Source organism: Lissotriton vulgaris, chromosome 4_1, assembly GCF_964263255.1.
Source record: "Lissotriton vulgaris chromosome 4_1, aLisVul1.2, whole genome shotgun sequence".
Taxonomy (NCBI): Eukaryota; Metazoa; Chordata; class Amphibia; order Caudata; family Salamandridae; genus Lissotriton; species Lissotriton vulgaris.
This window is the reverse complement of record NC_141691.1, coordinates 1,353,258,196-1,353,282,606: the sequence shown is the minus strand read 5'-3', so window position 1 is coordinate 1,353,282,606 and position 24,411 is coordinate 1,353,258,196. Positions and strand designations below refer to the sequence as shown.

The 24,411-nt window shown below is 45.8% G+C and overlaps 1 protein-coding gene across 5 annotated transcripts in view; it reads right to left on the bottom strand.

Moving 5' to 3' along the window:
- The window catches only part of SPIRE1 (spire type actin nucleation factor 1), a 543,573-nt gene that overhangs the window by 138,816 nt on the left and 380,346 nt on the right, over positions 1-24,411 (bottom strand). For all 5 annotated transcript variants that reach the window (XM_086965582.1, XM_086965585.1, XM_086965586.1 and 2 more), the window contains exon 5: positions 22,079-22,162. In XM_086965582.1, coding sequence (XP_086821708.1) covers positions 22,079-22,162 — 84 coding nt within the window. The remainder of the gene's footprint in view (positions 1-22,078; positions 22,163-24,411) is intronic.

The following is a 24,411-nucleotide window of genomic DNA, read 5'->3' as shown; positions in this document are numbered from 1 at the left end:
ACATTTGATACAATAGTTCAGATAGCTACCAAATAGAGAGGCAGGTGTGAACAGTCACAAAGTAAGCAATTATTTCAGTGATGCAGCCAAATCCCAATTTCCGCAAGACAAAAATAGAATTCAACAGGATAATCTAGATTCCACTTAAATTGACAAAGAAAACAAAAATTAAATGACTGAGGTTTCTCAGAAATTGGAAGCAAAAGGAATAGAAAGTGATAGTACCAGTTCTGGGTGAGAAGGCCCTCTACCAAGAACCACTAATGGTCACTATTGAGTGGCATTCAGTCAAAGCTCAGACTCTTTACAGTATAGTAAAGTGCAACATGCAGTGGTGCAGTGGTATACACTGGTTCAATCTATTTAAACAGCATATGCCAAAATCCTGATAAAGTAAGCTCAAAGTAAATAGGAGAATAAACAAAGAAAAGCTCCATAAAGAACTGAATCTCACAGTGGGCGTGAAAGGACTTGAAACGTAATACATTTCCTGGAGAAAGGCAATCTAAATCTTGGTGGTCGAACTTGAAAGGGCTATTCATTTACAGACCCCGATCATAACAGATTGCAAAAGTCACAGCCTAGCTCAGGTGAATGTCCTGAAACTAGATGCAGAACGTTTTCTCAGTTAGCCAACTGGTAATGTAAGGTCGAGAGGGGAAAAAGGGAAGGATGCCACTGCCTAGGTATAAGGACACAAGTTCCCAGTGCCCGGGTGTTGGGTACTTCCCTCATCGTTCAAGGCGGATAACACAACTGAGCAAGCACAAACTAGCACCAGGAGCATCTCAAATACACCCCCCCCCCACACACACACACACACAAGTACAAATGGGTAGGACAATGGCTTGTGTGTGTGAAAAGACATGATTGTGCTACATCTCTATGCTGGGATTACTTTACTATCACAACTGAGCCCTTGGTCTAATTGTGCTCTTAATCATAAAGAGGTAGGTACAGGAGGTTCTCTGGCCTGGAGAAGTTCAGTTCTATCCTAGGGATGAGTATTTCGCTTTGTCACAAAGCTTTAATATGCTTTGAATTACTATGTAGAAAATGTGGGTGTTGTACTGTAATGCATTATGATGCCGCCCTGGAAGCATCAATTTTGGGCTTTTATCTTCAGTGTATATATACCTCGATGACTCATGAGCATCCTAAAAGCAGAGAATGTCCAACTTGAGTGGTTTTAGGATATGTCCTAATGCAGTTCACAATGTTTGCTGCTGCAAGCTATAACAGAATTATTAAAATCACAGAGATAGATCTGCTGTACATAAAAATGAATTGGTTCTATACATCAAACTGATCCTATGTTGAAATATTTCTGATATTTCTCTTCTGAAGCAGTTTCATGTTTGCGTCAGCGCAGTCAATAAACAGCACAGGCACACAAATCTTATACTTCCAAACAGTCTTAAACATGCTGAAAGGTTTCTTCTAAAGTCATTCAAAATTAACCTGTGAGACAAAAGGCTAAAGCAAAAGAATGTAATGCAGAAATCATTGAACGAAATATAGTTATTGGCAGTCTGATTTTCAGAGCTAGGCTCAGAAAGAACTCGTAACTTTTATATTTTACTACAAGTAGCCGTTTTGTTGATTTTTAGGCTAATTAATTGAGGCTCCTTTTACCAATAGGCCTAGGAATTAAGGCCATAATAGCCCAAAGGCAGGCGTCTTGATGGTAAAGGGTAAATAAACACCAGAGTGCTACTACCGACTTGGATCCTAAAGTTGGAGTATGGTGGGCGCGTTGTTGGCTAGGTCAGGGTCGTGGGCGGATAGGCTTGTAGGCATGTTGTATTTCCAGAAGTGTCTGATATACGTGTGCGCTAGCGTGGTGCTGCTGTGTGGCAGCCTGGGCTTGCCCAATGTGTGCACAGGTCAGGCATGCAGGAAAATCCAGAGGTCTCCAGGAAAGTGCAAAACTAGTGAAACATGGGAATGTACTTACATCATCATCTCACATTACCAGCAGTGTAGCCTGGTCATGGAAGAGCAGGAGAAAGAAAAGGAAAAAGAGATGAGAAGAAGTGGGGAAAGACTGAAGAAAGGAAAGAAGGGAAACTAATTTCTGGAGGAGGAAGAGGAATAAACAGGAGGAGGAAGAGGAATAAAGATGAAAGAAGGGAGGGTTCTTCCCTTTCCGATCATTCCCCCCCACCTTCCATTAGATTGCTCCTGCACCTTTTTACATCTCTCCTGGTGCCCGCCTCTCCTTTCTTCTCTCTTCCATATTTCACAGTCATTCAGTTTCAGCCACATTTCCCCTCTCAGTTCCGCTCCCCTCCCCTCTTCCCTTCCTTTTCCTTGCCTCTTTCACTCTCATTCCAATTCCGCTTCCCTTTTCCCGGTCCTCTTTCCTTGTACTGGTAACGGGGCAGCTCCCGCTAGACAAAAGCACTGGAATACTCCACGAGTTACTACCAACCCGCACTTGTAAAGCCGATGTGCTGTTCTAGCTAATCCGATTTGGTCAAATGTACAGTAAAATGCAGTATTCGTTTCCAAGCCACTCTGGGAGCGTCAGGCGCAGATGGCAAACCAGAGATTATGTTCAATATTTCATAAGTGTACCTCCAGAAATGCCTGCAAAATATTGGTCTTTATGTCAATGTCTTTGGAAAAATAAGCAGGCAAATACAGCATTTTCTTAATTTTTACTGATTTTACTAATTTGTGCTACAATTGCTCAGTTAGCTTTCAGCTCACTATGCACTAACTACCCGACATATCCCTGTAAATATAATGGAGTTCACTTACACTGTGCATATACTGGTTTTCAAAATCTTTAGGATTCTTTTTATTTTCTGTCACGATAATAAAATGTGTTCTTTATTTCTTGAGTGCAAGCAATTCAGTTAAACAGAGAGGGTTATATTAGAGTTGTAGGAGAGGACGCCTCCAGAGACCATATATCTATGTACTTTCCAAGCAACATCAAAATTGTTATACATTGTACCGATTATCGTTAATTGCAAAATGCCAATAAAAATGTTCATACTTTTTTTTTTTATTGTTATACATTTCTTACTCATCTGTCTTGTGGGTGGGTGCTTCAGGAAAGTTTGGCTTAAACCCCTCTTTCTGAGCCCAGGCATTAAGTATGTCAGAAAGGCGACACAGCCAGTGCTTAATTAGTAAAAAAAAATATATAAAGTCCCAGATTCCAAATTTTTTGTTCATGACTCCAACGCACAAGGAGCCATCTCAGCTCCAACCACTACTACTAAATGCTAGCGACAGCCATACCTACTTTGTAATTTTTTTAAAGTATATTGCATCACCATTGAGGAATTCTGCTAACAAACAAAATAGGCACACATCCCCACCATGTGGTGGATAAATATATGCAGTGTTTAGAAAAAGGTGCCGGAGCCGAGCACCGGCAAACACTGGCACAAATTAAGCACAGGACACAGTTCCTTTACTTCACACCAATCAATATGTACTTTTTGCCATTACACTGTTTTTCTGTAGATGTAGGCAGCAATATGAGAGGCATTTTAAAAAGCACCAGCCTGCTGCCTGTTTCTGAATGTGATTGCCAGGACACCACAAACTGCAATGATGCAGCTCTCATGCGGATTTTAGAATTTGGTGTTTTTAGCTGCATCAGATGTTAATTTTCTAGCTTGGTTTGTGTTTTGTTGAATTGTGTATTTTGCACATTCTACTTAAATGCCATAATCTTATGACATGGCAGTCAGTCCCGTACCACAATCACGTGTAAAGGTTAGTCAGGGTGGGGTCAGATTCACAGGTGATCCTGACAGGTGACTGGCCTGTTCCCTAGTCTTAGCAATCTTCAGAGACTTTCTGGTATGAGTCAAACAAGTATTAGCAGAGTAAACACCGTGATTACAATGAACACAAAAATAACAATTTGCGCTCTTCGAGGCTCGTTACTCAGCTGACTCATTCCATTCCTTTTTTTTTTTATAGAATTACAAGCGCACACAGAAGAGATGGCCTCCACCATCGTGACTGCTCTGCTCTGAAGAATTCAGGTTAGGAATCATTTGTAACGTTTAAAAGGACTCTGTAACGACAAGTTGCTTACCAAGTACAGGCGAGTGACTTGTTCATTCTGCTTGATCCTTCTAAGTAAACCATGCAGGAGCGAGGGAACTTGGACAATTTAAGAGCCCCCCCCCCCCATAAGTCATGCTGGTAAATTCATTTATTCACAGTTATTGTACCAGATTCCTGGTAGCATTTGGTAAATTGTGAGTTGACTGACCAATAAAAAGATAGTTTTTTTTAAAAAGCTTGGGGGCTCTCAGATTAGAAAACTTAAATTATGAAGGTGAAACTTGGGGTTCCTGCAGAATATCACGTTTTTTAGAGTCATGAAATATTTTTATTCTAAAATTGTATTTCCAAAATTGGAATTCTTGAAATCTCCAACTGCTGGTCTAATGAGGGAGAAAATATGAGTAGCATTAGTTTAGGTTTGCAATGGCAAGTTCAGTATTTGTAGGAAGTGATAAACACTGGAGTAGATCTCAGGAAAAAACTCTGATGTGGGTGAAAGAAGTCCTTTTCCTAATCAAAATTAACCACCAAGCATGCTATCATGCTCTCCGGCTGTAACCTCAGCCTTTACCAAAAGCATTCCTGCTACCAACATCTTAAACCATGAATTATATTTCACCTGCAAACTGTGCACTAACCAATGCGTTTTATTTCAGGATATATCTGCAGCATTTTGCTACTATATTTTCTTATTAATTAAATGCTCCTCCCATTGAAACATCATTGTGTGTTTTCCAGAATACTCTGCGTTGTGTTACAACTTTAAAATTGTGCGAATATATATTCAGGTGAATTATATCAAAATTAAAATGTATTGCTTAAGTTAAATGTGCACTCAGTATTTTATACTGCACAGAGGTTTCAAAGTAATTTTAATTGTGAGTTTTATGAATTAATAAATGTTTTATTTTAATTTAAAAGCATAGAAAGTGAAAATGATTTAGGAGGGCCATTTAGACCCTGGCGGTGATTTCTGTACTGTGAAGGGAGCTGTAACCATGGCAGCTCCCTTCACAGCACTGCAGACTTGCCAAAAGGGTGCCATGTTTTAGGCGCAACTTTGTGCATATTCTCCCTGCACATGGGGGACTCCTGCATTTTTCCTTCGCATGTCCATGGTGCATAACATGGAAGACATAGGCAGGGAAAATGAGTGACGGTTGTCCTACCCTCAAAAGGACGAGGCGTCCTTCACTGTGACCAGGCGACTACTTGGCAGATGGGGGTCTAGGTTAGAGGTCTACCCTGGCAGAGGGAGTGGTTGCTCTGCTGGGGTAAACACAGTGTTTACCCAACTCTAAAGAGAGTGTGGGAACCATACTTTTTGCAGGGTAGGAGCTCTGGTGATTTACTGTTGAGCCTCCGACCTGCGAAACTCCAAAAGAGGCCCTTACTCTGATTCAACTAAAGTTGGTGCGTGCCAACAGAAAGGATATTTGGCAGTGTTAGCAAGATGTGTTAGCATGTTTCTAATGCTTCAGTGTTGCTACTTCCAAAGGGCAGACAGTATTCTGGTGGATCTCTAGGACAGAAAGTATTTTGGTGGATCTCTAAGGCAGACAGTATTTTGGTGGATCTCTAAGGCAGACAGTATTCTGGTGGATCTCTAGGGCAGAAAGTATTCTGGTGGATCTCTAGGGCAGACAGTATTTTGGTGGATCTCTTGGGCAGACAGTATTCTGGTGGATCTCTAGGGCAGACAGTATTTTGGTGGATCTCTAAGGCAGACCGTATTCTGGTGGATCTCTAGGGCAGACGGTATTTTGGTGCATCTCTAGGGCAGACAGTATTTTGGTGGATATTCTGGTTGATCTGTAGGGCAGACAGTATTTTGGTGAGTCTCTAGGGCAGACAGTATTGTGGTGGATGTCTAGGGCAGACAGTATTCTGGTGGATGTCTAGGGCAGACAGTATTTTGGTAGATATTCTGGTGGATCTCTAGGGCAGACAGTATTCTGGTGGATCTCCAGGGCAGACAGTTTTCTGGTGGATCTCTAGGGCAGACAGTATTCTGGTGGATCTCTAGGGCAGACAGTATTCTGGTGGATCTCTAGGGCAGACAGTATTTTGGTGGATCTCTAGGGCAGACAGTATTTTGGTGAGTCTAAGGCAGACAGTATCCTGTTGGATTTCTAGGGCAGACAGTATTCTGGTGAATCTCTAGGGCAGACAGTATTTTGGTGAGTCTCTAGGGCAGACAGTATTTCGGTGGATCTGTGGAGCAGACATTATTTTGGTGGATCTGTAGGGAAGTCAGTATGTTAGTGGGTCGCAAGGGCAGACAGTATTTAGGTAGGTCTCTAGGGCAGACAGTATTCTGGTGGATCTCTAGGGCAGACAGTATTCTGGTGGATCTCTAGGGCAGACAGTATTCTGGTGGATCTCTAGGGCAGACAGTATTCTGGTGGATCTCTATGGCAGACAGCATTCTGGTGGATCTCTATGGCAGACAGTATTTTGGTTGATCTCTAGGGCAGACAGTATTTTGGTGGATCTCTAAGGCAGACCGTATTCTGGTGGATCTCTAGGGCAGACGGTATTTTGGTGCATCTCTAGGGCAGACGGTATTTTGGTGGATATTCTGGTTGATCTGTAGGGCAGACAGTATTTTGGTGAGTCTCTAGGGCAGACAGTATTCTGGTGGATCTCTAGGGCAGACAGTATTCTGGTGGATCTCTAGGGCAGACAGTATTCTGGTGGATCTCTAGGGCAGACAGTATTCTGGTGGCTCTCTAGGGCAGACAGTATTCTGGTGGCTCTCTAGGGCAGACAGTATTCTGGTGGATCTCTAGGGCAGACAGTATTCTGGTGGATCTCTAGGGCAGACAGTATTCTGGTGGATCTCTATGGCAGACAGTATTCTGGTGGATCTCTATGGCAGACAGTATTTTGGTTGATCTCTAGGGCAGACAGTATTTTGGTGGATCTCTAAGACAGACCATATTCTGGTGGATCTCTAGGGCAGACGGTATTTTGGTGCATCTCTAGGGCAGACGGTATTTTGGTGGATATTCTGGTTGATCTGTAGGGCAGACAGTATTTTGGTGAGTCTCTAGGGCAGACAGTATTCTGGTGGATCTCTAGGGTAGACAGTATTCTGGTGGATCTCTAGGGCAGACAGTATTCTGGTGGATCTCTAGGGCAGACAGTATTCTGGTGGGTCTCTAGGGCAGACAGTATTCTGGTGGATCTCTAGGGCAGACAGTATTCTGGTGGATGTCTAGGGTAGACAGTATTCTGGTGGATCTCTAGGGCAGACAGTATTCTGGTGGATGTCTAGGGTAGACAGTATTCTGGTGGATCTCTAGGGCAGACAGTATTCTGGTGGATCTCTAGGGCAGGCAGTATTCTGGTGGATCTCTAGGGCAGGCAGTATTTTGGTGGATCTCTAGGGCAGACAGTATTGTGGTGGATGTCTAGGGCAGACAGTATTCTGGTGGATGTCTAGGGCAGACAGTATTCTGGTGGATGTCTAGGGCAGACAGTATTTTGGTAGATATTCTGGTGGATCTCTAGGGCAGACAGTATTCTGGTGGATCTCTAGGGCAGACAGTTTTCTGGTGGATCTCTAGGGCAGACAGTATTCTGGTGGATCTCTAGGGCAGACAGTATTCTGGTGGATCTCTAGGGCAGACAGTATTTTGGTGGATCTCTAGGGCAGACAGTATTTTGGTGAGTCTAAGGCAGACAGTATCCTGTTGGATTTCTAGGGCAGACAGTATTCTGGTGAATCTCTAGGGCAGACAGTATTTTGGTGAGTCTCTAGGGCAGACAGTATTTCGGTGGATCTGTGGGGCAGACATTATTTTGGTGGATCTGTAGGGAAGTCAGTATGTTGGTGGGTCGCAAGGGCAGACAGTATGTTGGTTGATCTCTAGGGCAGACAGTATTCTGGTGGCTCTCTAGGGCAGACAGTATTCTGGTGGATTTCTAGGGCAGACAGTATTCTGGTGAATCTCTAGGGCAGACAGTATTCTGGTGGGTCTCTAGGGCAGACAGTATTCTGGTGGGTCTGTGGGGCAGACAGTATTCTGGTGGATCTGGAGGGCAGTCAGTATTTTGGTGGGTCGCTAGGGCAGACAGTATTTTGGTAGGTCTCTAGGGCAGACAGTATTCTGGTGGATCTCTAGGGCAGACAGTATTCTGGTGGGTCTCTAGGGCAGACAGTATTTTGGTGGATATCTAGGGCAGACAGTATTCTGGTGTATCTCTAGGACAGACAGTATTTTGGTGGATCTTCTTCACCGGTACACCACCACCAAAAGGTTAGTTAACCTGTGTGTCACTGAGACTCCTGATAGGCTTTCAAATCTAGGCGCTAAAGAGACTCACTAAGTATGTAACTACACCCACTATTGATGCTCCATAACCAAGTGAGTCTGCTAAGTGCTACGGCCCTTTCCCAGCCATGGTACTGCAATATCATAATTTGGGCCTCTACAAAAAGATTCAAAAGTGAAAATGATTTAAAAAAATTAGGCTGTTGAAATCATGTTTGCTTGCAAACTCATTGACCACATAAAAGTACCCTTGAAGGCTGTGCACCTGCTTTTAATGGCGCAAGGAGTAAAGATTAAAATGTTGTGCTTATCAGAAGTACAAAGCAAATCTCAATTTCTATAATGAATGATTCACTCCAAGGCGGCTCAAAATACAAATGTTGGTGGGAAGGTCAGTCGAGCAGAGTTGTGGGACTTGGAAGTCCTAGACTGCCTTTCATTTCTGCCTATGATCTCCATTTTTAGGTCGAGCCTGGGCAGCGCATGCGTTGCTCTGCGAGGCATGCTGTATTCAGGTATGGACTTGATGCTCCGCCCATTCTCCGCACATCTTTTTAATTGGCTCCTGTTGTTTCTAAATGGTTGCTTCTGATTCGTTAAAGGGCTTGTTAGTCCCTCATTAGTTACACCTTGTCTGCATTTGTAACCTCCCATGAGGCCTGGACTTTTTACTTGTGATGTTACACGGTCTGATATAACTACAGTCTATGAGCACTATTTTCTTTAATGTCTTTAATATAGCTGCTTTTGCAGGCACGACAGGTTCTCTCTAATCCACCCTGTTTTCAGGACAGTACGACGCCCAATCATGGACGCTGCGCTTTATCTTTAAAAAATGCTCCTTGCACAGCGCAGCACTTCTGTACGCCTTATGCTGCTTAACAAATGCTTTTTTTTTTTTTTTAAAGCACCCTCTACCGCTCTTTCACTTTAATGGCGACCGGACCTTTCTTTAGATGACCTGCGTCTTAAAGAAAAGGGCGTGGCCACCATTAAAGTGAAAGCGCGGCATGGGGCACTTTTAGAAACAAGCATTTGGAAGGCAATAGCTATTGCATTTGCGAGAGTTTAAGCTATTGGCATTGTAAATGGCAATGTCTTTATTTATGTTTTGAAAACCAAAACATAAAGAAAAGGCATTGTCATTTACAATGCCAATAGCTCAAACTCACGTAAATGCGAGACTTATTGCATTGCAAATGCTGGTTATTGTTGGAATGTATTTCAAAAAGTCTCCAAAGAAATGATTTGCTTATACATAGACTCACACTGGCAGACACACGTGATAAGCACCATTAAACCAAAACAGAACATCGAGGCGTTTTACCTCTCTTCCGCTGCTCATTTATGCACCATGCTCTTGCACATTTTTTGTGCACTTACTCAGTTTACAGCTACGTGTCACGATTGCCTTGCACCTGCAGAAGCCATAGCTATGGGTCTTGATGTCATAAGACCCTGCTCCTGCAGCCCTGCACCAGGATGCAGTTTGTATAGTTTTGTCATCACTTCCGATAGCATTCAATTACTTTTCACGCCTTCACAAAATTGAATTTAATGCCTGCACGCATATATTTGTCACAAAGACGCAAAAACCTAAAAACCTAGCAGAAAATGTCCGCTTTTGAACCACCCTCGGCCCCAACTAATGATACTGGATGTTCCCAAAACTAAAAGAAAAAAAAGATGTCTTGACCATCCAACCGCCTTCCCTCAGGAACAGCCTCACACCCTACCGAAGTTGCTAGCAATGTTGCTCCTGACATTTAAACTATGAAATCAAGAAACTACCCGCACCGTAAATAATGTAAATTATATAAATGCAAGAATCTTTGCAGTTCATGACAGCGGTAACTATGTCTAACTCAAGTGTACCTGTGACGACACCTGCTCCTCTGCTTTTCTAAATGTCTGCTTAGGCTCACATGACCTGCACACAGTGGCACATAGTAACCTGTTCTTGGTAAAGAAATGTGCGCTTCCATGGGTTAGGTCAAGGGAAACATCAATACCCCGAAAATGAAATATAAAATTCTTTAACTGCATTTTCTCAATCTTCTTTTTTCCTAACAGCATATTTTCCCTTTAAGAATTTGAACAAGCAAACGTCTGCTTTTATTCTCTATTCGGACACTCTTCTTAACGTGTTATCAAACGGTCTGGCAAGCTTTTGTTGCCCACACAAAATCACAATGAAGTAGTCTGGGTGGAAGACAAGTGAGCGAGATTCTCAGGCAGCCCCCAGTGGTGCTGCCAGGGGGAATGCATTTCTATGCCATTGCCAATCTAACATTCCGATCTCCGCGGGTCTGGTACTACCAGATCTGCAAACTACGGACCCTATAATTCAGAGCCAAGAGACACCAGGGCCGTCTTAACAGCATTATAGGCCCCTGGGCTAAGCAGTGCACTGGGACACAACCACTCAGGAATAAAAATGTTTAATGGAATATTGTGATAAATTCTGGTCTGCAAGGGCCGTCTGAGCACCTGGGGCCCCCGGGCAACTGGCCAGCGTGCCCAAGAGTTAAGGCGGCACTGACCTGACCCAGACCTTTCAGAAGAGCCGTAGGAGCTATGGGGCGCATGCATGCCCTCTAAATAAAGCCTAGAGGTGCAAAAAACACTCCCCGCTCAGCTACTCTGCCTAAACCCCACCCTCTCTCTGTCTGCACCACAGACTTCCAAAAAAGGCCTATACCGATGTATTACCTACTTCAAACAGGCGGTAAATGGGACCAAATTTGAGCTCGTTGTTTCCCAACCTTCCTCCCCAAAATGCTGTTTTGGTCCCAGTTTTTCCGGGTTCATATGTTGTTCACAATTCAGAGAGAAATAACTAGGATTTAAGAGCAGAGATACTTTACAACACTGCTAAGGCAGGACCTCACTCTGCAAGGAAATCCCAAGTATGTCTTCATCTGAGGAGCACTGTTTACAAAGCAGCCAGCACACTGGGGTTTTTACAAGGATGACGCGTCTGGCGGAGAATAAGATGTTATTTGTCGAGTCACTGGGGTGTGTCCTACTTGAGTCTGCTACATCTTTCCTCTTTTACTGGAATGGATGCTTGAGGCATGTTCCGGCTCATTCAGCGTGATTAAGCCGCTTGTTCTTTTAGGCCGAACTGTTGTGCCGCGCCCACCCTTTCCTGCGCTGTTGCACCCTGTATGTCCAACTTGAACCTTTGCCAGCTCACATTCTATTCCACTGCAGCAGTCAGGTGCCATTTCTTCAACTCAGCCACAGAGATATTTTCCTTCTATTGTTTTATGTGCTTTGAACAGTTGTAATAGGTCGTGATTACTTCTCGTAAAAAAAACCCATTGATTTGGGTGTGTTTACTGTAACTACACCATCTTGACGCAGATAGCACCGCCTGGTTTTGGCAATGGAAGAAAATGTTGTGAAAGCTAAGGAAATCATTGCGCGACAGAGGCATAAAATGTATGATTAGCAGAGGTGGTTAGAGTACTTTGTTTCCGTAATAGGTATTTACCTATTTAATAAAGCACTCTATTGCCATGCTGGAGGCAGGGCTCAAGTCCTAAAAAAAGAAGTGGGGGGACTCTCCAATTTAGGTGGTGTCACAGGAAGTGAAACCTTTCCAGTCAACGGACTTCGGAGGATTGAAGGAGGCGACTCTTTCCCTTTGCTTTCACCTCCAGTAACAGGCTTGGGACTTAGAGCCAACGACTTGCCGGACCCGCTGCGCGGGTCCCGCTGCGGAGAAGGACACTCTGCGGGGAGCTCAAGGGGAGCCCCAATCCATCAGGCATCTTGGTCACCGGCAGGGCTGCGAGCAGGCGAGCAGGGACTCCATTGCCCAGGAGTCCCTGCGTGCAACACCCGTGGCCGCTCTCCCTGCCGGCAACGCCCCCTGACAGCGGCTCAAAACCTCAGCGTTTCCCGTGCTGAAGTGGGAAACCTTTCCAGTCAACGGACTTCGGAGGATTGAAGGAGGCGACTCTTTCCCTTAGCCTTCACCGCCAGTAACAGGCTTGGGACTTAAAGCCAACGACTTGCCGGACCCGCTGCGCGGGTCCCGCTGCGGAGAAGGACACTCTGCGGGGAGCTCAAGGGGAGCCCCAATCCATCAGGCATCTTGGTCACCGGCAGGGCTGCGAGCAGGCGAGCACGGACTCCATTGCCCAGGAGTCCCTGCGTGCAACACCTGTGGCCGCTCTCCCTGCCGGCAACGCCCCCTGACAGCGGCTCAAAACCTCAGCGTTTCCCGTGCTGAAGTGGGAAACCTTTCCAGTCAACGGACTTCGGAGGATTGAAGGAGGCGACTCTTTCCCTTTGCCTTCACCGCCAGTAACAGGCTTGGGACTTAAAGCCAACGACTTGCCGGACCCGCTGCGCGGGTCCCGTTGCGGAGAAGGACACTCTGCGGGGAGCTCAAGGGGAGCCCCAATCCATCAGGCATCTTGGTCACCGGCAGGGCTGCGAGCAGGCGAGCAGGGACTCCATTGCCCAGGAGTGCCTGCGTGCAACACCTGTGGCCGCTCTCCCTGCCGGCAACGCCCACTGCCCTATCCTATTTCTTAGGGCAGCGCATCCGCTGCGCGGGAGCGCGCGGGAGCGACCGGGGCGAAGACCGGGCAAAGAGCGGGCCGTTTGTGGCCGTTCGAGTCCGGCCTAGGCCCACCCCCCCTGGTCGATCAGAAGGCCATAAGGTAGGCGGTGGACTCGGGGCTAACATCTCCCGCTCTTTGGTGTAATTATTACTGCCTGCCATTCCACCGCCATCTGTACCCCCTATAAAATGCCGTTACGGTCAGGGAAGGAACGTACTGTCCAAATTCATACCACCAAGGGTGTCGTGTCTGGCCCCCTTGGCGCTTTCATAACACGGGCCACTGGAATCCTGGAAAAGGAAATTGCCATGGTAGAGAAAAGACTCTCAATAGACCTTATTAGTGGAAAGCGATCATCACTGGGGGCCCTAGCTACTTCCACCTCCCCTGCGCCCTCTGCCCCACATGCTGCCTTTAACTGCGTCCACACTACCTCTACGGACGCAATTGTCCACTTAGAAAACATAGGGGGAAGCCCAACAGTGGACACTTTGAGGGAAGAAAGGCATAGTATAGATGCTTCCCAATGTAGCCAGGGGGATGATGATAATGATTCCTTGATTAGTGGGGGGCCGGATTTTAGTCAGCTTTCTGGATGTCTCCCCCTTAATCACTCTAACATCTCTAATCCTGCCGAAATCACTAACCATCCTATACCCAATCCTGGCCCCAACATTAAGAAAAGAAAGCTGGATTCTAGATTGTCGGGGGAAAGAGACTTAAAAATCCCTAAAGTAAATGAAGCCCAAGATGGTAGGAGACAGGGGTCTGAGCTTCCCCCAAACCCCTTAATTCCCTCTGTATTTAACAATATGCTATGTCCTTCCCTTTCGGCTTTGGGCTTTTCAAGTACCTGCCCCATGTGCCTTAATAGTGACGAAGTTTTGCTAGCAAAAATGGAGGCCATGTTTAAAACATTACTCTTACCAGTCCTGGAGCGGACTAGGCTCATGACCTCAAAAATTGATAGTATGGAGGCTTTGATTAACTCAAACCATACGATGCTACAAACGTTACTTGGTTCTAATAACATGGGTGCCAGTAAAACATCAACATCTACTAAGGTCACTTGTAATAACAATATGGAAAGGGGTAAAACACTTCCTAATAAAACCACAGGGTCGAATATTGCCACGCTTAAAGGGGGTGAAAAATCTAATATTACATCTTCCAAATCAGGTGCTAGCACTCATGCCCAGGCACCAAAGCCCCACTCAAAACCAGTGGCTAAACAAAATACTGGTGGGCGCCAAACCATGGGTCCTCCCCCACAATCTACTTTAAATCTTGCCCCCCCAAGCACCCAAAGAGACCAACGTACTGCCTCCACCAATCACAGGGAGGGGGGACGCAAAAGACCAACTATCCCTTGTGTTGATTTACCACCTGAAGCAGCTCAACACACCATCGTCTTGACAGGTGTAGCACCATTAAAACCGGGTGCAAGGGAGTCCTATGGCGACCTTCGCAATAAAGTCATTTTTTGGTTGAATAAAAACCGCCCGTTACCCCCCTCCACTCCTACGGAGATACTATTCGTGAGGAGAGTAGATTGGGTGGGACATGGGTCAAAAGACTTGGAGGGAGATTGTATCTTAATCTCGTTTAAAGATTCGTGGGTGGTAGACGCCATTCGACGAGAACCGAGGTTTGCAAGGCAGGGGTATGTACAAACATTAGCCTTATCATATTTTTATCCACACAGGCAAATACCCCCCCAATCCTACCCTTTATTCCGTAAGGGCCCAGCTATAAGACACCCCCTGGCATTAACACCACTTGACTGTCAGCGTCCCTTTCTCTTTAATCACTTTGGCCCCCTCTCTGGCCTTGAGGCTATCGATTGACTCAACGATCCATCTAGTGAGCCTTTGCTTGCTGGCGCAGTAGCCCAAGAGTCCACTGAGCATAGTATGGTGCGCCCATATCATTCTAGCAATCCAGTAGATGAGGATGGAGGTCAAGCTTCTCTGCTACTTAGCCCTCTACCACACGCAGCTGTCCAGGGGATCTCGACCAAGGACAATCTCATAGCTCCAGTAGATTGTGTTAAGCACCTAGAGGTTAAAGATGATAAAGGGATGCCTCAGGGAGTTGCACAGCCCTTACAACCTCCGTCTCTGGTCTATCTGAAAGATCACTTGAAAATCTTGTCCTGGAACATAGCGGGTATTAAGGCCCGCCTTGCTTCTACTGATTGGTCGAACTTTGTGGACAATTACGACATCATCCTGCTGCAGGAAACGTGGGCAACTGAGCCTGTTCACAAGTTGGGTTATATTAACTTTTTTAAACCTGCAACTAAAGGGGGTAAAGGGCGGGCCTCAGGCGGTCTGTTGATTTGGGTGAAACAATCCTTGGGTTTCTATCCAACTGAACTTCCTGTGGAGAACGCGGATCTCCTCCACATCATACTAAACAAAGGGAACCAGCAAATCATGAACATTGGTAATATCTATGCTAGAGGTCTGCCTGGTGGTCGAAGTCCACCCTTGTTGAACTTCATTGACCATATAACCACGGAAATGGACAGAGGCAATATCACTATTCTTGCTGGTGATCTAAATTGCACTATAGAACCTTTGTTTGATATGGGAGACACTTGGAGCATGGCAGAGGACTCTGTTTGGGGTATCCCGGATTTACAAGTGGTAAAGAGGGCAAAGGCAACTGAGGCGGCAGTATCTTGGATGGCATTTTGCCTACAAAAGGGGTTTCGTGCATGTAACGGCCGTTCTACTTCGGGCATTAAAGGAAATTGTACTTTTGACAATGGGCAGAGGCAGAGCCGCATTGATTACATTTTGCTGACCATGGAACATTGGCAGTTATTAATTGACATGGCAGTATTACAGCGCCCGGAAAGTGACCACAACCCGCTGTCATTGTCATTGAAGATACCGGGTCTAAATAGACAGGAGGAGCCAACTGCCACCTATACAGGGGACGCCCAACTTACCAATGACAGGAGGAGACTGAAATGGTCCCGGGTCATGGAAGACAAGTGTTTATGGGACAACATTAATATTGTGGTAAAAAATGCGTTTAATGAAATGTCGCAAATAGATTTGTTGGGGGCGGACCCGGGAGTGGCTAACAATGTGATGGGAGTACATACTAAATGCTTTGACCATTTAAAAACCCTTCTTTCCCTACCGTGCGGAAATGCTCCTACTAAAACAAATCCTTTGCCCCAAAAATGGTACAATAGGAAATGTAGGGAGGCACATGCAGCTCTCATTTCAGCCATCAAATCTCGGGATATGGTTTGAGTGAAAGCTGCAAGGCTCAATTATAGGAAAACCCTTAGAGAAGCTAAACGGGAGTGGGAGGATAAGTTCTGGTCAGATCTTTTGGAGGCATCTTCCACTAACAACCAAAAAAGGTTTTGGGATCTAGTTAAATGGGGAAAAAACGCGGACTCTTCTACCCCGGGAAACAATGTGCCCCTTGAGGATTGGGTATCATTCTACTCGGCCCAATTTAGAGCAGATGACCACGAAACTAGGAATCCCTCAGGTAATATACTCTTGCTGACCCCCCAAAGAGAAAAACTTACCTTCACAGTTGCTGAGGCCTAGCTGTCCCTTGCATTGACTCTCCGAGGGAAAGCCCCTGGTATGGATCTGATCCCGGCAGATTTATTCAAATCTAATCCCGCCTTGTGGCTCCCTTATATAACAATGATAGCCAACACCTTAGCCCTTGGAGCCACAGTCCCGAAATCATGGAGGGGAGCCGAAATTGTTCCGATTTATAAAAAGGGCGATAAGTCCATCCCAGGCAATTACCGCCCTATCAGTTTGATCGATTCGATCCAAAAGATAATAGCACGTATGGTCCTGGGACGGGTCCAGGGATGGATTGAAACAGAGTATCCTGTCACCCATGCAGGCGGGCTTCAGATCGGGAATGAGCACCATAGATCAGGTGTTTAGATTCTGCCTGATCTATTGGAAGGTGGTATGGCTCGGCGGCGGCACCATCTATGCTGCATTCATTGATCTGAAGTCCGCCTTCGACTTGGTGTCAAGGGATAAACTGTGGGGTGTGCTGAAAAATCTGGGGTGCCCATCAGAACTATTAGACCTCATTGTTAGACTCCATGAGGACAACTATGCGAGGGTGAGGTGGGGGGGCCAGGGACAAGTGACGGAGACATTTCCCGTAACTCGAGGTGTCCGCCAGGGGTGTGTCCTGGCCCCAACTCTCTTCCTCCTCTTTATCGATCAAGTTGTCAAGTTTTTCACGGATACCCCCACTGATGCCCCAATGCTGGCTGGGATGAGATTTCATCTACTCATCTTCGCAGATGACACTTTAATCCTCTCAAAAACACGTAGCGGACTTCAGCGGGCTCTCGACCGCTTTGAGGAGTACTGTGCCATCAATAACCTGGTGGTTAATGTGGGGAAAACGAAGTTCATGGTTTTTACAAAAAACCATCCAGTTCGGAGTTCCGTGAGGTTGAATGGAGTAAACCTCGAGCAGGTTGATACCATGACCTACTTAGGGGTTACCCTCGATAGCCGTTTAAGATGGAAGGACCAGATTAACATACAACATCTTAAACTTGCTAGGCTGACTGGTTGCCTCATCAAAGAGCAAAAGGACATCACGGCAGGAAGTGACATCACTGCAGGAAGTGACATCATGGCAGGAAGTGACATCACGGCAGGAAGTGAATAAGAGTGCCACTGCACCTGCTGCAATAATGTTAGCTAAGCCCCCGGTAGAGAGATTTATTTATTTATCTTTTGAATCAAACCTAATATTTCATGTTTTACAAGAGAGTGAAAGAGTATAGGTTACATTGTAAGCTTTCATGCACAGGGACGGAAGTAGCTCCCTTAAAAACACCCAGTAGCCCCAGTCTACTAAAATCTTATTTACCTTTGGAATATTTACCCTTAGGTGGATAAACGCCAGCATAGAAATGTAAGTGTTAATTGTGGTTTGTAGCTGGAATTTAAAAACCAGCTTCACTAAAATAATCGGTTTTAAATTATGACTCCAAGGACACCAAACTTACTTTTCCTACATTTTTCCAATTTAAAGGTACACTTGTAAAAGGTTACAGAGCATCTCCAATGTCACCCTATGGGAGAAATAGGCCTTGCAGTAGCGAAATTTGAATTGAATAGTATTTCACTACCAGGACATGTGAAACTTAAGAGTACATTTCATATCTTTTAAGAACAACTCTGCCCATGGCTGTCCAGGGCCTAGGGATGACCTATTTGTCATAAAAGGGAAGGTTTGGTCCTGGCAAGTAGGTGAAATTACCAGGTCGAAATGGCAGTTTAAAACTGCACACACATGCTTTGCAGTGGCAGGCCTGAGACATAGTTAAAAGGCTACTTAGGTGCGTGGCACACTAGTAGCATTTGATTTATAGGCCCTGGGCACAGGTAGTGCACTTTTGTAGGGACCTATGAGTAAACCAAATATGCCAATCATGGATGTCAATTGTCATCACATTTGAGATACAGAGCACATGCACTTTAGCACTGGTCAGCAGTGGTAAAGTGCTCAAGAGTCCTAAAGTCAGCAAAAACCAAGTCAAAAACTGGAGGTTAGAAAACAAAAAGTCAGGGTAAACCACACCAAACGATACCAGGTCTAACACTTACAACAATGGGATAATCCTTATGTGCTACACATCATAACACATTGACTGTATTGTGCCAAGCCCTACCAGACAGATTCAAGGGCGCCATAAACAAATGAAACTATTTTACCCTAAAATTGACCAAATGTGTACCCCATTGCCCAGGAGTATCAGAAAGTCACTTCACCTAGGGTACCAGAAAACCATGCATCTCTCATGCATAATGCATGCACACAATGTCACATAGGTGCAAAGATACTCAGAATTAATTGGAACAAACAGGTGCATATAATCTATTTTGTGGAGTTAACTGCAGCCAATTGAGCTAATTCCGAGTGGCCCAGTGGCTCCGCACCCAGGATCACTGCGTGTGTGAACATCAGACCCAGCTTTAACAGGTGCAGCTCTGCGCCTGGTAACACCTTGGGTTAAGGTGGGGCAGGAGCTAATGGTGCAAGTTCAAACTGCCCGTAACTCCCACCTCTAGACAATGCTTCACCAAGGGAGACTACAGGTTTTCTTTGTCCAGGGCACCTTACCCGACCAACAATCCAAGATCTGCACTCGCTTACCACTAATATTGACAACTTTCTCAAGTTATTCCACATCCTCAAGGTTATTTCTCTTTCCCAGGACAAAAACAGCTTGTGAAACTTTAGGAAAATTAGCCATCTAAAATTTTCATTATGAGTTGGTTAGATTTAGCTGCAGGGATACCGACCAGAAACCGATATTCTGAGAACCCGATATCTCTGCACCTACATCCCACCGCCTCATCTTCAGGATTCAGTTGGCTCACTTCTCAGGTAGCTTAAACTCTAGCACTAAGATGTATTGAAAATTTTTAAGAAGGCATGAAGTGATTCCTTAAAGCGCTAGTGCAATAGGATATAATACACTTCTAGTAAGGCGGACAGAATATTCATCAAGTGTGTACTTTGTTGGTTTCTTTCTTGATTGACATTAGTTGTATCTTTTAACACTGATTAATGAGAGCTGGAAGAGCGCTTGTAGATTGCTCGGCATTTCATTTTGATAGAAAATGACAAGGAGACTTGCAAAGTAAGAAAGTGTTTCTTTAAGCTCCTCCTGTTGTGCTTTATTTCCCATTCGCCACATCCTCTAGGCAATGGACAAAACTGGCCTCCCCAGCTCCTGGGTATTTCCTTTATTGAGCCCATATCCGAGCTGCGCTGCTCATAGTGTAGAACTGAGGGGGTGCAAGGAGGACTGGAGGGATTGTGAGCTGAAGGGAAACACTAGTCTAACAGAGGGCAGAAAGGCACAAAAACCAGGGAAAACGAGGGGGGCAGAAAGGCACAAAAACCTGGGAAAACGAGGGGTACAGAGGGCAGAAAGGCACAAAAACCAAGGAAAAAACGAGTCTAACAGAGGGCAGAAAGGCACAAAAACCAGGGAAAACGAGGGGTACAGAGGGCAGAAAGGCACAAAAACCAGGGAAAACGAGGGGTACAGAGGGCAGAAAGGCACAAAACCAAAGAAAAAAACGAGTCTAATAGAGGGCAGAAAGGCACAAAAACCAGGGAAAAACGCGTCTAACAGAGGGCAGAAAGACACAAACACCAGGGAAAACTAGGGTACAAAGGGCAGAAAGGCACAAAACCAAGGAAAAAAATGAGTCTAACAGAGGGTAGAAAGGCACAAAAACCAGGGAAAACGAGGGGTACAAAGGGCAGAAAGGCACAAAAACCAAGGAAAAAATGAGTCTAACAGAGGGCAGAAAGGCATAAAAACTAGGGGTACAGAGGGCAGAAAGGCATAAAAACATGGGGTACAGAGGGCAGAAAGGCACAAAAACAAGGGAAAACGAGGGATACAGAGGGTAGAAAGGCACAAAAACCAGGGAAAATGAGGGGTACAGAGGGCAGAAAGGGACAAAAACCAAGGGAAAAATGAGGGATACAGAGAGCAGAAAGGGCCAAAAACCAAGGGAAAAACGAGTCTAACAGAGGGCAGAAAAGCACAAAAAACAGGGAAAACGGGGGGACCAGAGGGCAGAAAGCACAAAAACCAGGGAAAATGAGGGGTACAGAGGGCAGAAAGGCACAAAAACCAGGGAAAACGAGGGATACAGAGAGCAGAAAGGGCCAAAAACCAAGGGAAAAACGAGTCTAACAGAGGGCAGAAAAGCACAAAAAACAGGGAAAACGAGGGGACCAGAGGGCAGAAAGCACAAAAACCAGGGAAAACGAGGGGTACAGAGGGCAGAAAGTCACGAAACCAAGAGAAAAACAAGTCGAACAGAGGGCAGAAAGGCACAAAAAACGAGTCGAAGAGAGGGCAGAAAGGCACAAAAAAAACAAGTGGAGCCATTAAACTTGCTTACACTTACCTTAAAACTAGTGAAACTGAAGCCGAAAATGGCATGGCGCACGAGGGTGGGACTGCTGAGGTGAAGAAACACCCATCCAGTGACGTCTGCTATGACCACTGATTGGTCGCAGACATATCTGTGCCACTGGTAGGTCCGAATCCCCCGGCAAGGTTAAGAAGGGGTGGGCGTGTTGCATGAGCTGCGATAGGCGTGGTGAGCAGTCCAAGGCTTCACCCGGAAATGTGTGCTTTGGTCGGTCGGTGCGTGCTGCATCGCATGGTGAAGGAGCAGGCCAGAGCAGGAGGGTGGACGGCGTTTTAACAAGTAAGCAGGGGGACGGTGTCCCCCCTGGAAAATAAGTGGGGGGACGCCGTCTACCCGCGTGGTACCCCGACTCGAGCCCTGGCTGGAGGACTGCACAACCAGACAGTTCAATTTCAGAGTTCGTTGGCTACCTAGTTACAGGGGAAACATGGGGGTCGATCAGCATTTGACTGGGCTATACGGCAATCAGGCAGTGCCCGACTCTCTTGTCTGACAGTTCAGTGAGTGGGACCGTTGTTTGGCTGTTTGTGGGACTGTTTTATGGTCAGCTGGGCCGGTTTTTACTATTAATTTCCCAGATATTAAAATAAACATTGCCTGCAGCAAGCTCAAATTCATGCTGTCTTCCATACTTTGCAAAACAATTACACAGAGTGTCTGTCCCAAACTTCAAACATTGGCCACTTTTTTAGCTATCTAATTCACTAATGGGGGTCACCTTTATTTTGGTGTCGGGACTATTTTCTGTCCAAGAGCGACCTTGGGGGGCATTCTATAAGAAGGTGGCCTGAACCTCAAAAGGTCGGCCTTGTGTTCAAACCCTGTAGAAACAGCAAACATTCAGAAGGTCTCCCTAGAAATGTGAAACTGAAGAGGAAGCATGTCCAAGTAGGAGCACCCTAGTGCTCTTGTAACCAAACCGACCACTGTCTGTTTTGAAAAAGCTGCAGTTCCTTGAAGTAAGCATAAAACCGTTGACAGCCTTTCTACAGTTGTGTGCATCTGTGAACTGACAATCAGTTAACATGTTTGTTTGTTTGCTCAATGTAACATCTGTCTGAGGACTTCTCCAGGGTACACCGGATAATTTGTATAGTGTTTCCAATAAACCAGAATAAAACATTCTATATAGGTCATAATCTTCCTTCCACAATGATGACATGTTTGCGTTAAGGAGGATACTTACCCAGTCGTCGTTTTCGAGCTCATCGAGGTCCGTGCTGGATTTGTCGCTAATCCCCTTATCCATCTCACGAATCTTCATCAGGCTCTGGGAAAAAATAAACATAAAATCAGACAGTCAGTAACACGTATAATTCAGTGGTTCACAAGAGGGAACATCAACATAACACGAGATACAAATGTTTCACCTCTCCTTACATCTGCTGATTCCTTGATGCTCTGCAAATGAGTGATGGCAACAGATAGTATATTGTAAATATCCTGAAAATGAATGTGCCTTTTTCCAAATCTAAGCCCTTTATGCAAAACACCTGCCTAAGTTTAGGAAAAATGTATTCAAATTATATATTAAAAATACAAAGTAATCGCACAGCACCACCAGTGCATAACAATAGCCCCACAGCACGGTAGTACGGGGCGTGTTCCATGTAGTGGCGTGGAGCCGAGCGGACGCTGGTCGTCTCGGCTCCCGGTCCACGTGCTGCTCTGACCCGGCTCTGGACTGCTGCGGCCCTTCGTTTTGACCGCTCATTTTTCAAACGTGAAGCGTGGCGAGTGGGGCATTTGCGGAGCAACGGTGATCGCTCCTGGGTTGGCGGACAGGTTCGATCTCCCGAGGTGAAGGACTAGAGGGCGGCTGCGCTCAAAATGGCGGGCGGCACCTCGCCGTGGACTCCGCTGACTGCGGCCGCCGCTGGAAGGTAGGATTGCGTCCTGCGCTACCCCGGCCTGTCGAGACTTTTGCCGATCTTCGCAGCAGCTAACATAATATCCACTAGCTTCACTTCGGCGGAGACCCCCACCGAGGGAATCCTCCCAGCGCCTGCCTGACTCCAAGATGGCGGCCGGCGGCGACTTTCGGATGGCGATCGCCGCTTCCACTGGCTTGCCCCAACTTCTCTCCGGCCTCCTGCTAATCCTGCGGCCCTCTCTCTGAGTTTCTGGCCTATCTCCCGACCTGCTGCCGGTTTGGGGCCACTGCCATTACCGGAATGCCCTGTGGTCCTGCAACACGGGCCGGATGTCCAGATCACTCACCCCTCCCCCCCCGCATGGCACCAGTGTTCTGAATGTGTCGCTGCTCCCGGAGTTCACACTGCTTGCGGCTGAATCCACACACAACGCACCGGCTGCCGTGCAGCACCTCACGGCCAACGCGTGACATGGCCTTGACCCGCTGGCGCACTCTCACCCCCACCGAGCCGGCTGACCGCAAGCTCTCCAAGATGATGACGCGCCTGCGGCTGGCCTCCAGCTTCATCTCCCACTTTCTCTCCTGGACTTCTTTACTTTTTGTTCTGTCCTGGCCGACACTTTGCTGCTGATTTTGGACAGTTTTCTCTGGACTCTGACCCTCCTTCCATTCCCTCGTCCTTTAACCCTTTTCCCCGTCGATGATCCTCAAATGTTTCTTCCCTTTTCTGCTCTGCCTTCTCTCCATACCCTTGCATCCCTCCCACCCTCCCTTTGTGCTGTGACTGCATCCACATTTATGGAACTCTGCTTTTTTGCATATTGAAATAACTCTAATCACTGGTATTTGCAGAAGACCTTGTACCATCTACCATTCCTATGTGACTCTTAGAGTATATCCAGTCATATCCCTTCCCTATGTACATAGAGATAACTCTAACCACTAGTATATGCAGTAGACCTTCGTTCTCTCTACCATTCCTATGTGACCCTAAGAGTATATCCAGTCATATCCCTTCCTTTGTATATAGAGATAACTCTAACGACTAGTCTCCTACGTGACTGTTAGAGTATATCCAGTCATATCCCCTCCCTATGTATATAGAGATAACTCTAATCACTAGTATATGTAGTAGACCTTTGTAATATCTACCATTCCTATGTGACTCTTAGAGTATATCCAGTCATATCCCCTCCCTATGTATAAAGAGATAACTCTAATCACTAGTATATGCAGTAGTCCGCTGTGCTCTCTACCATTCCTATGTGACTCTTAGAGTATATCCATGTGTATCCCCGCCCTATGTAGATAGAGTTATCACCAGTATATGCCTAGAGTATATCCATTTGTATCTCCTCTCTATGTGACTTTACTTCTTGTACATTTACATTTTTTTCTGTTTGTATCCTTTATGTAACGCATGTAATCCTAAGTCCTTATGTTTTCCACTTGTTCTTATGTAAAGCAAAAATGTGCTTTTTTTTTTACGCATGTAACGCGAAGTCCTTATATTTTCAACTGGTTCTTATGTAAAGCGCTCTGACACCTTCGGGTAAAGTTGGCGCTATATAAAATTGCACAGATAAATAAATAAATAGTGGCGGCTCCTCCACAATGACGGAGGGCCGTTGCCCCACTGCCTC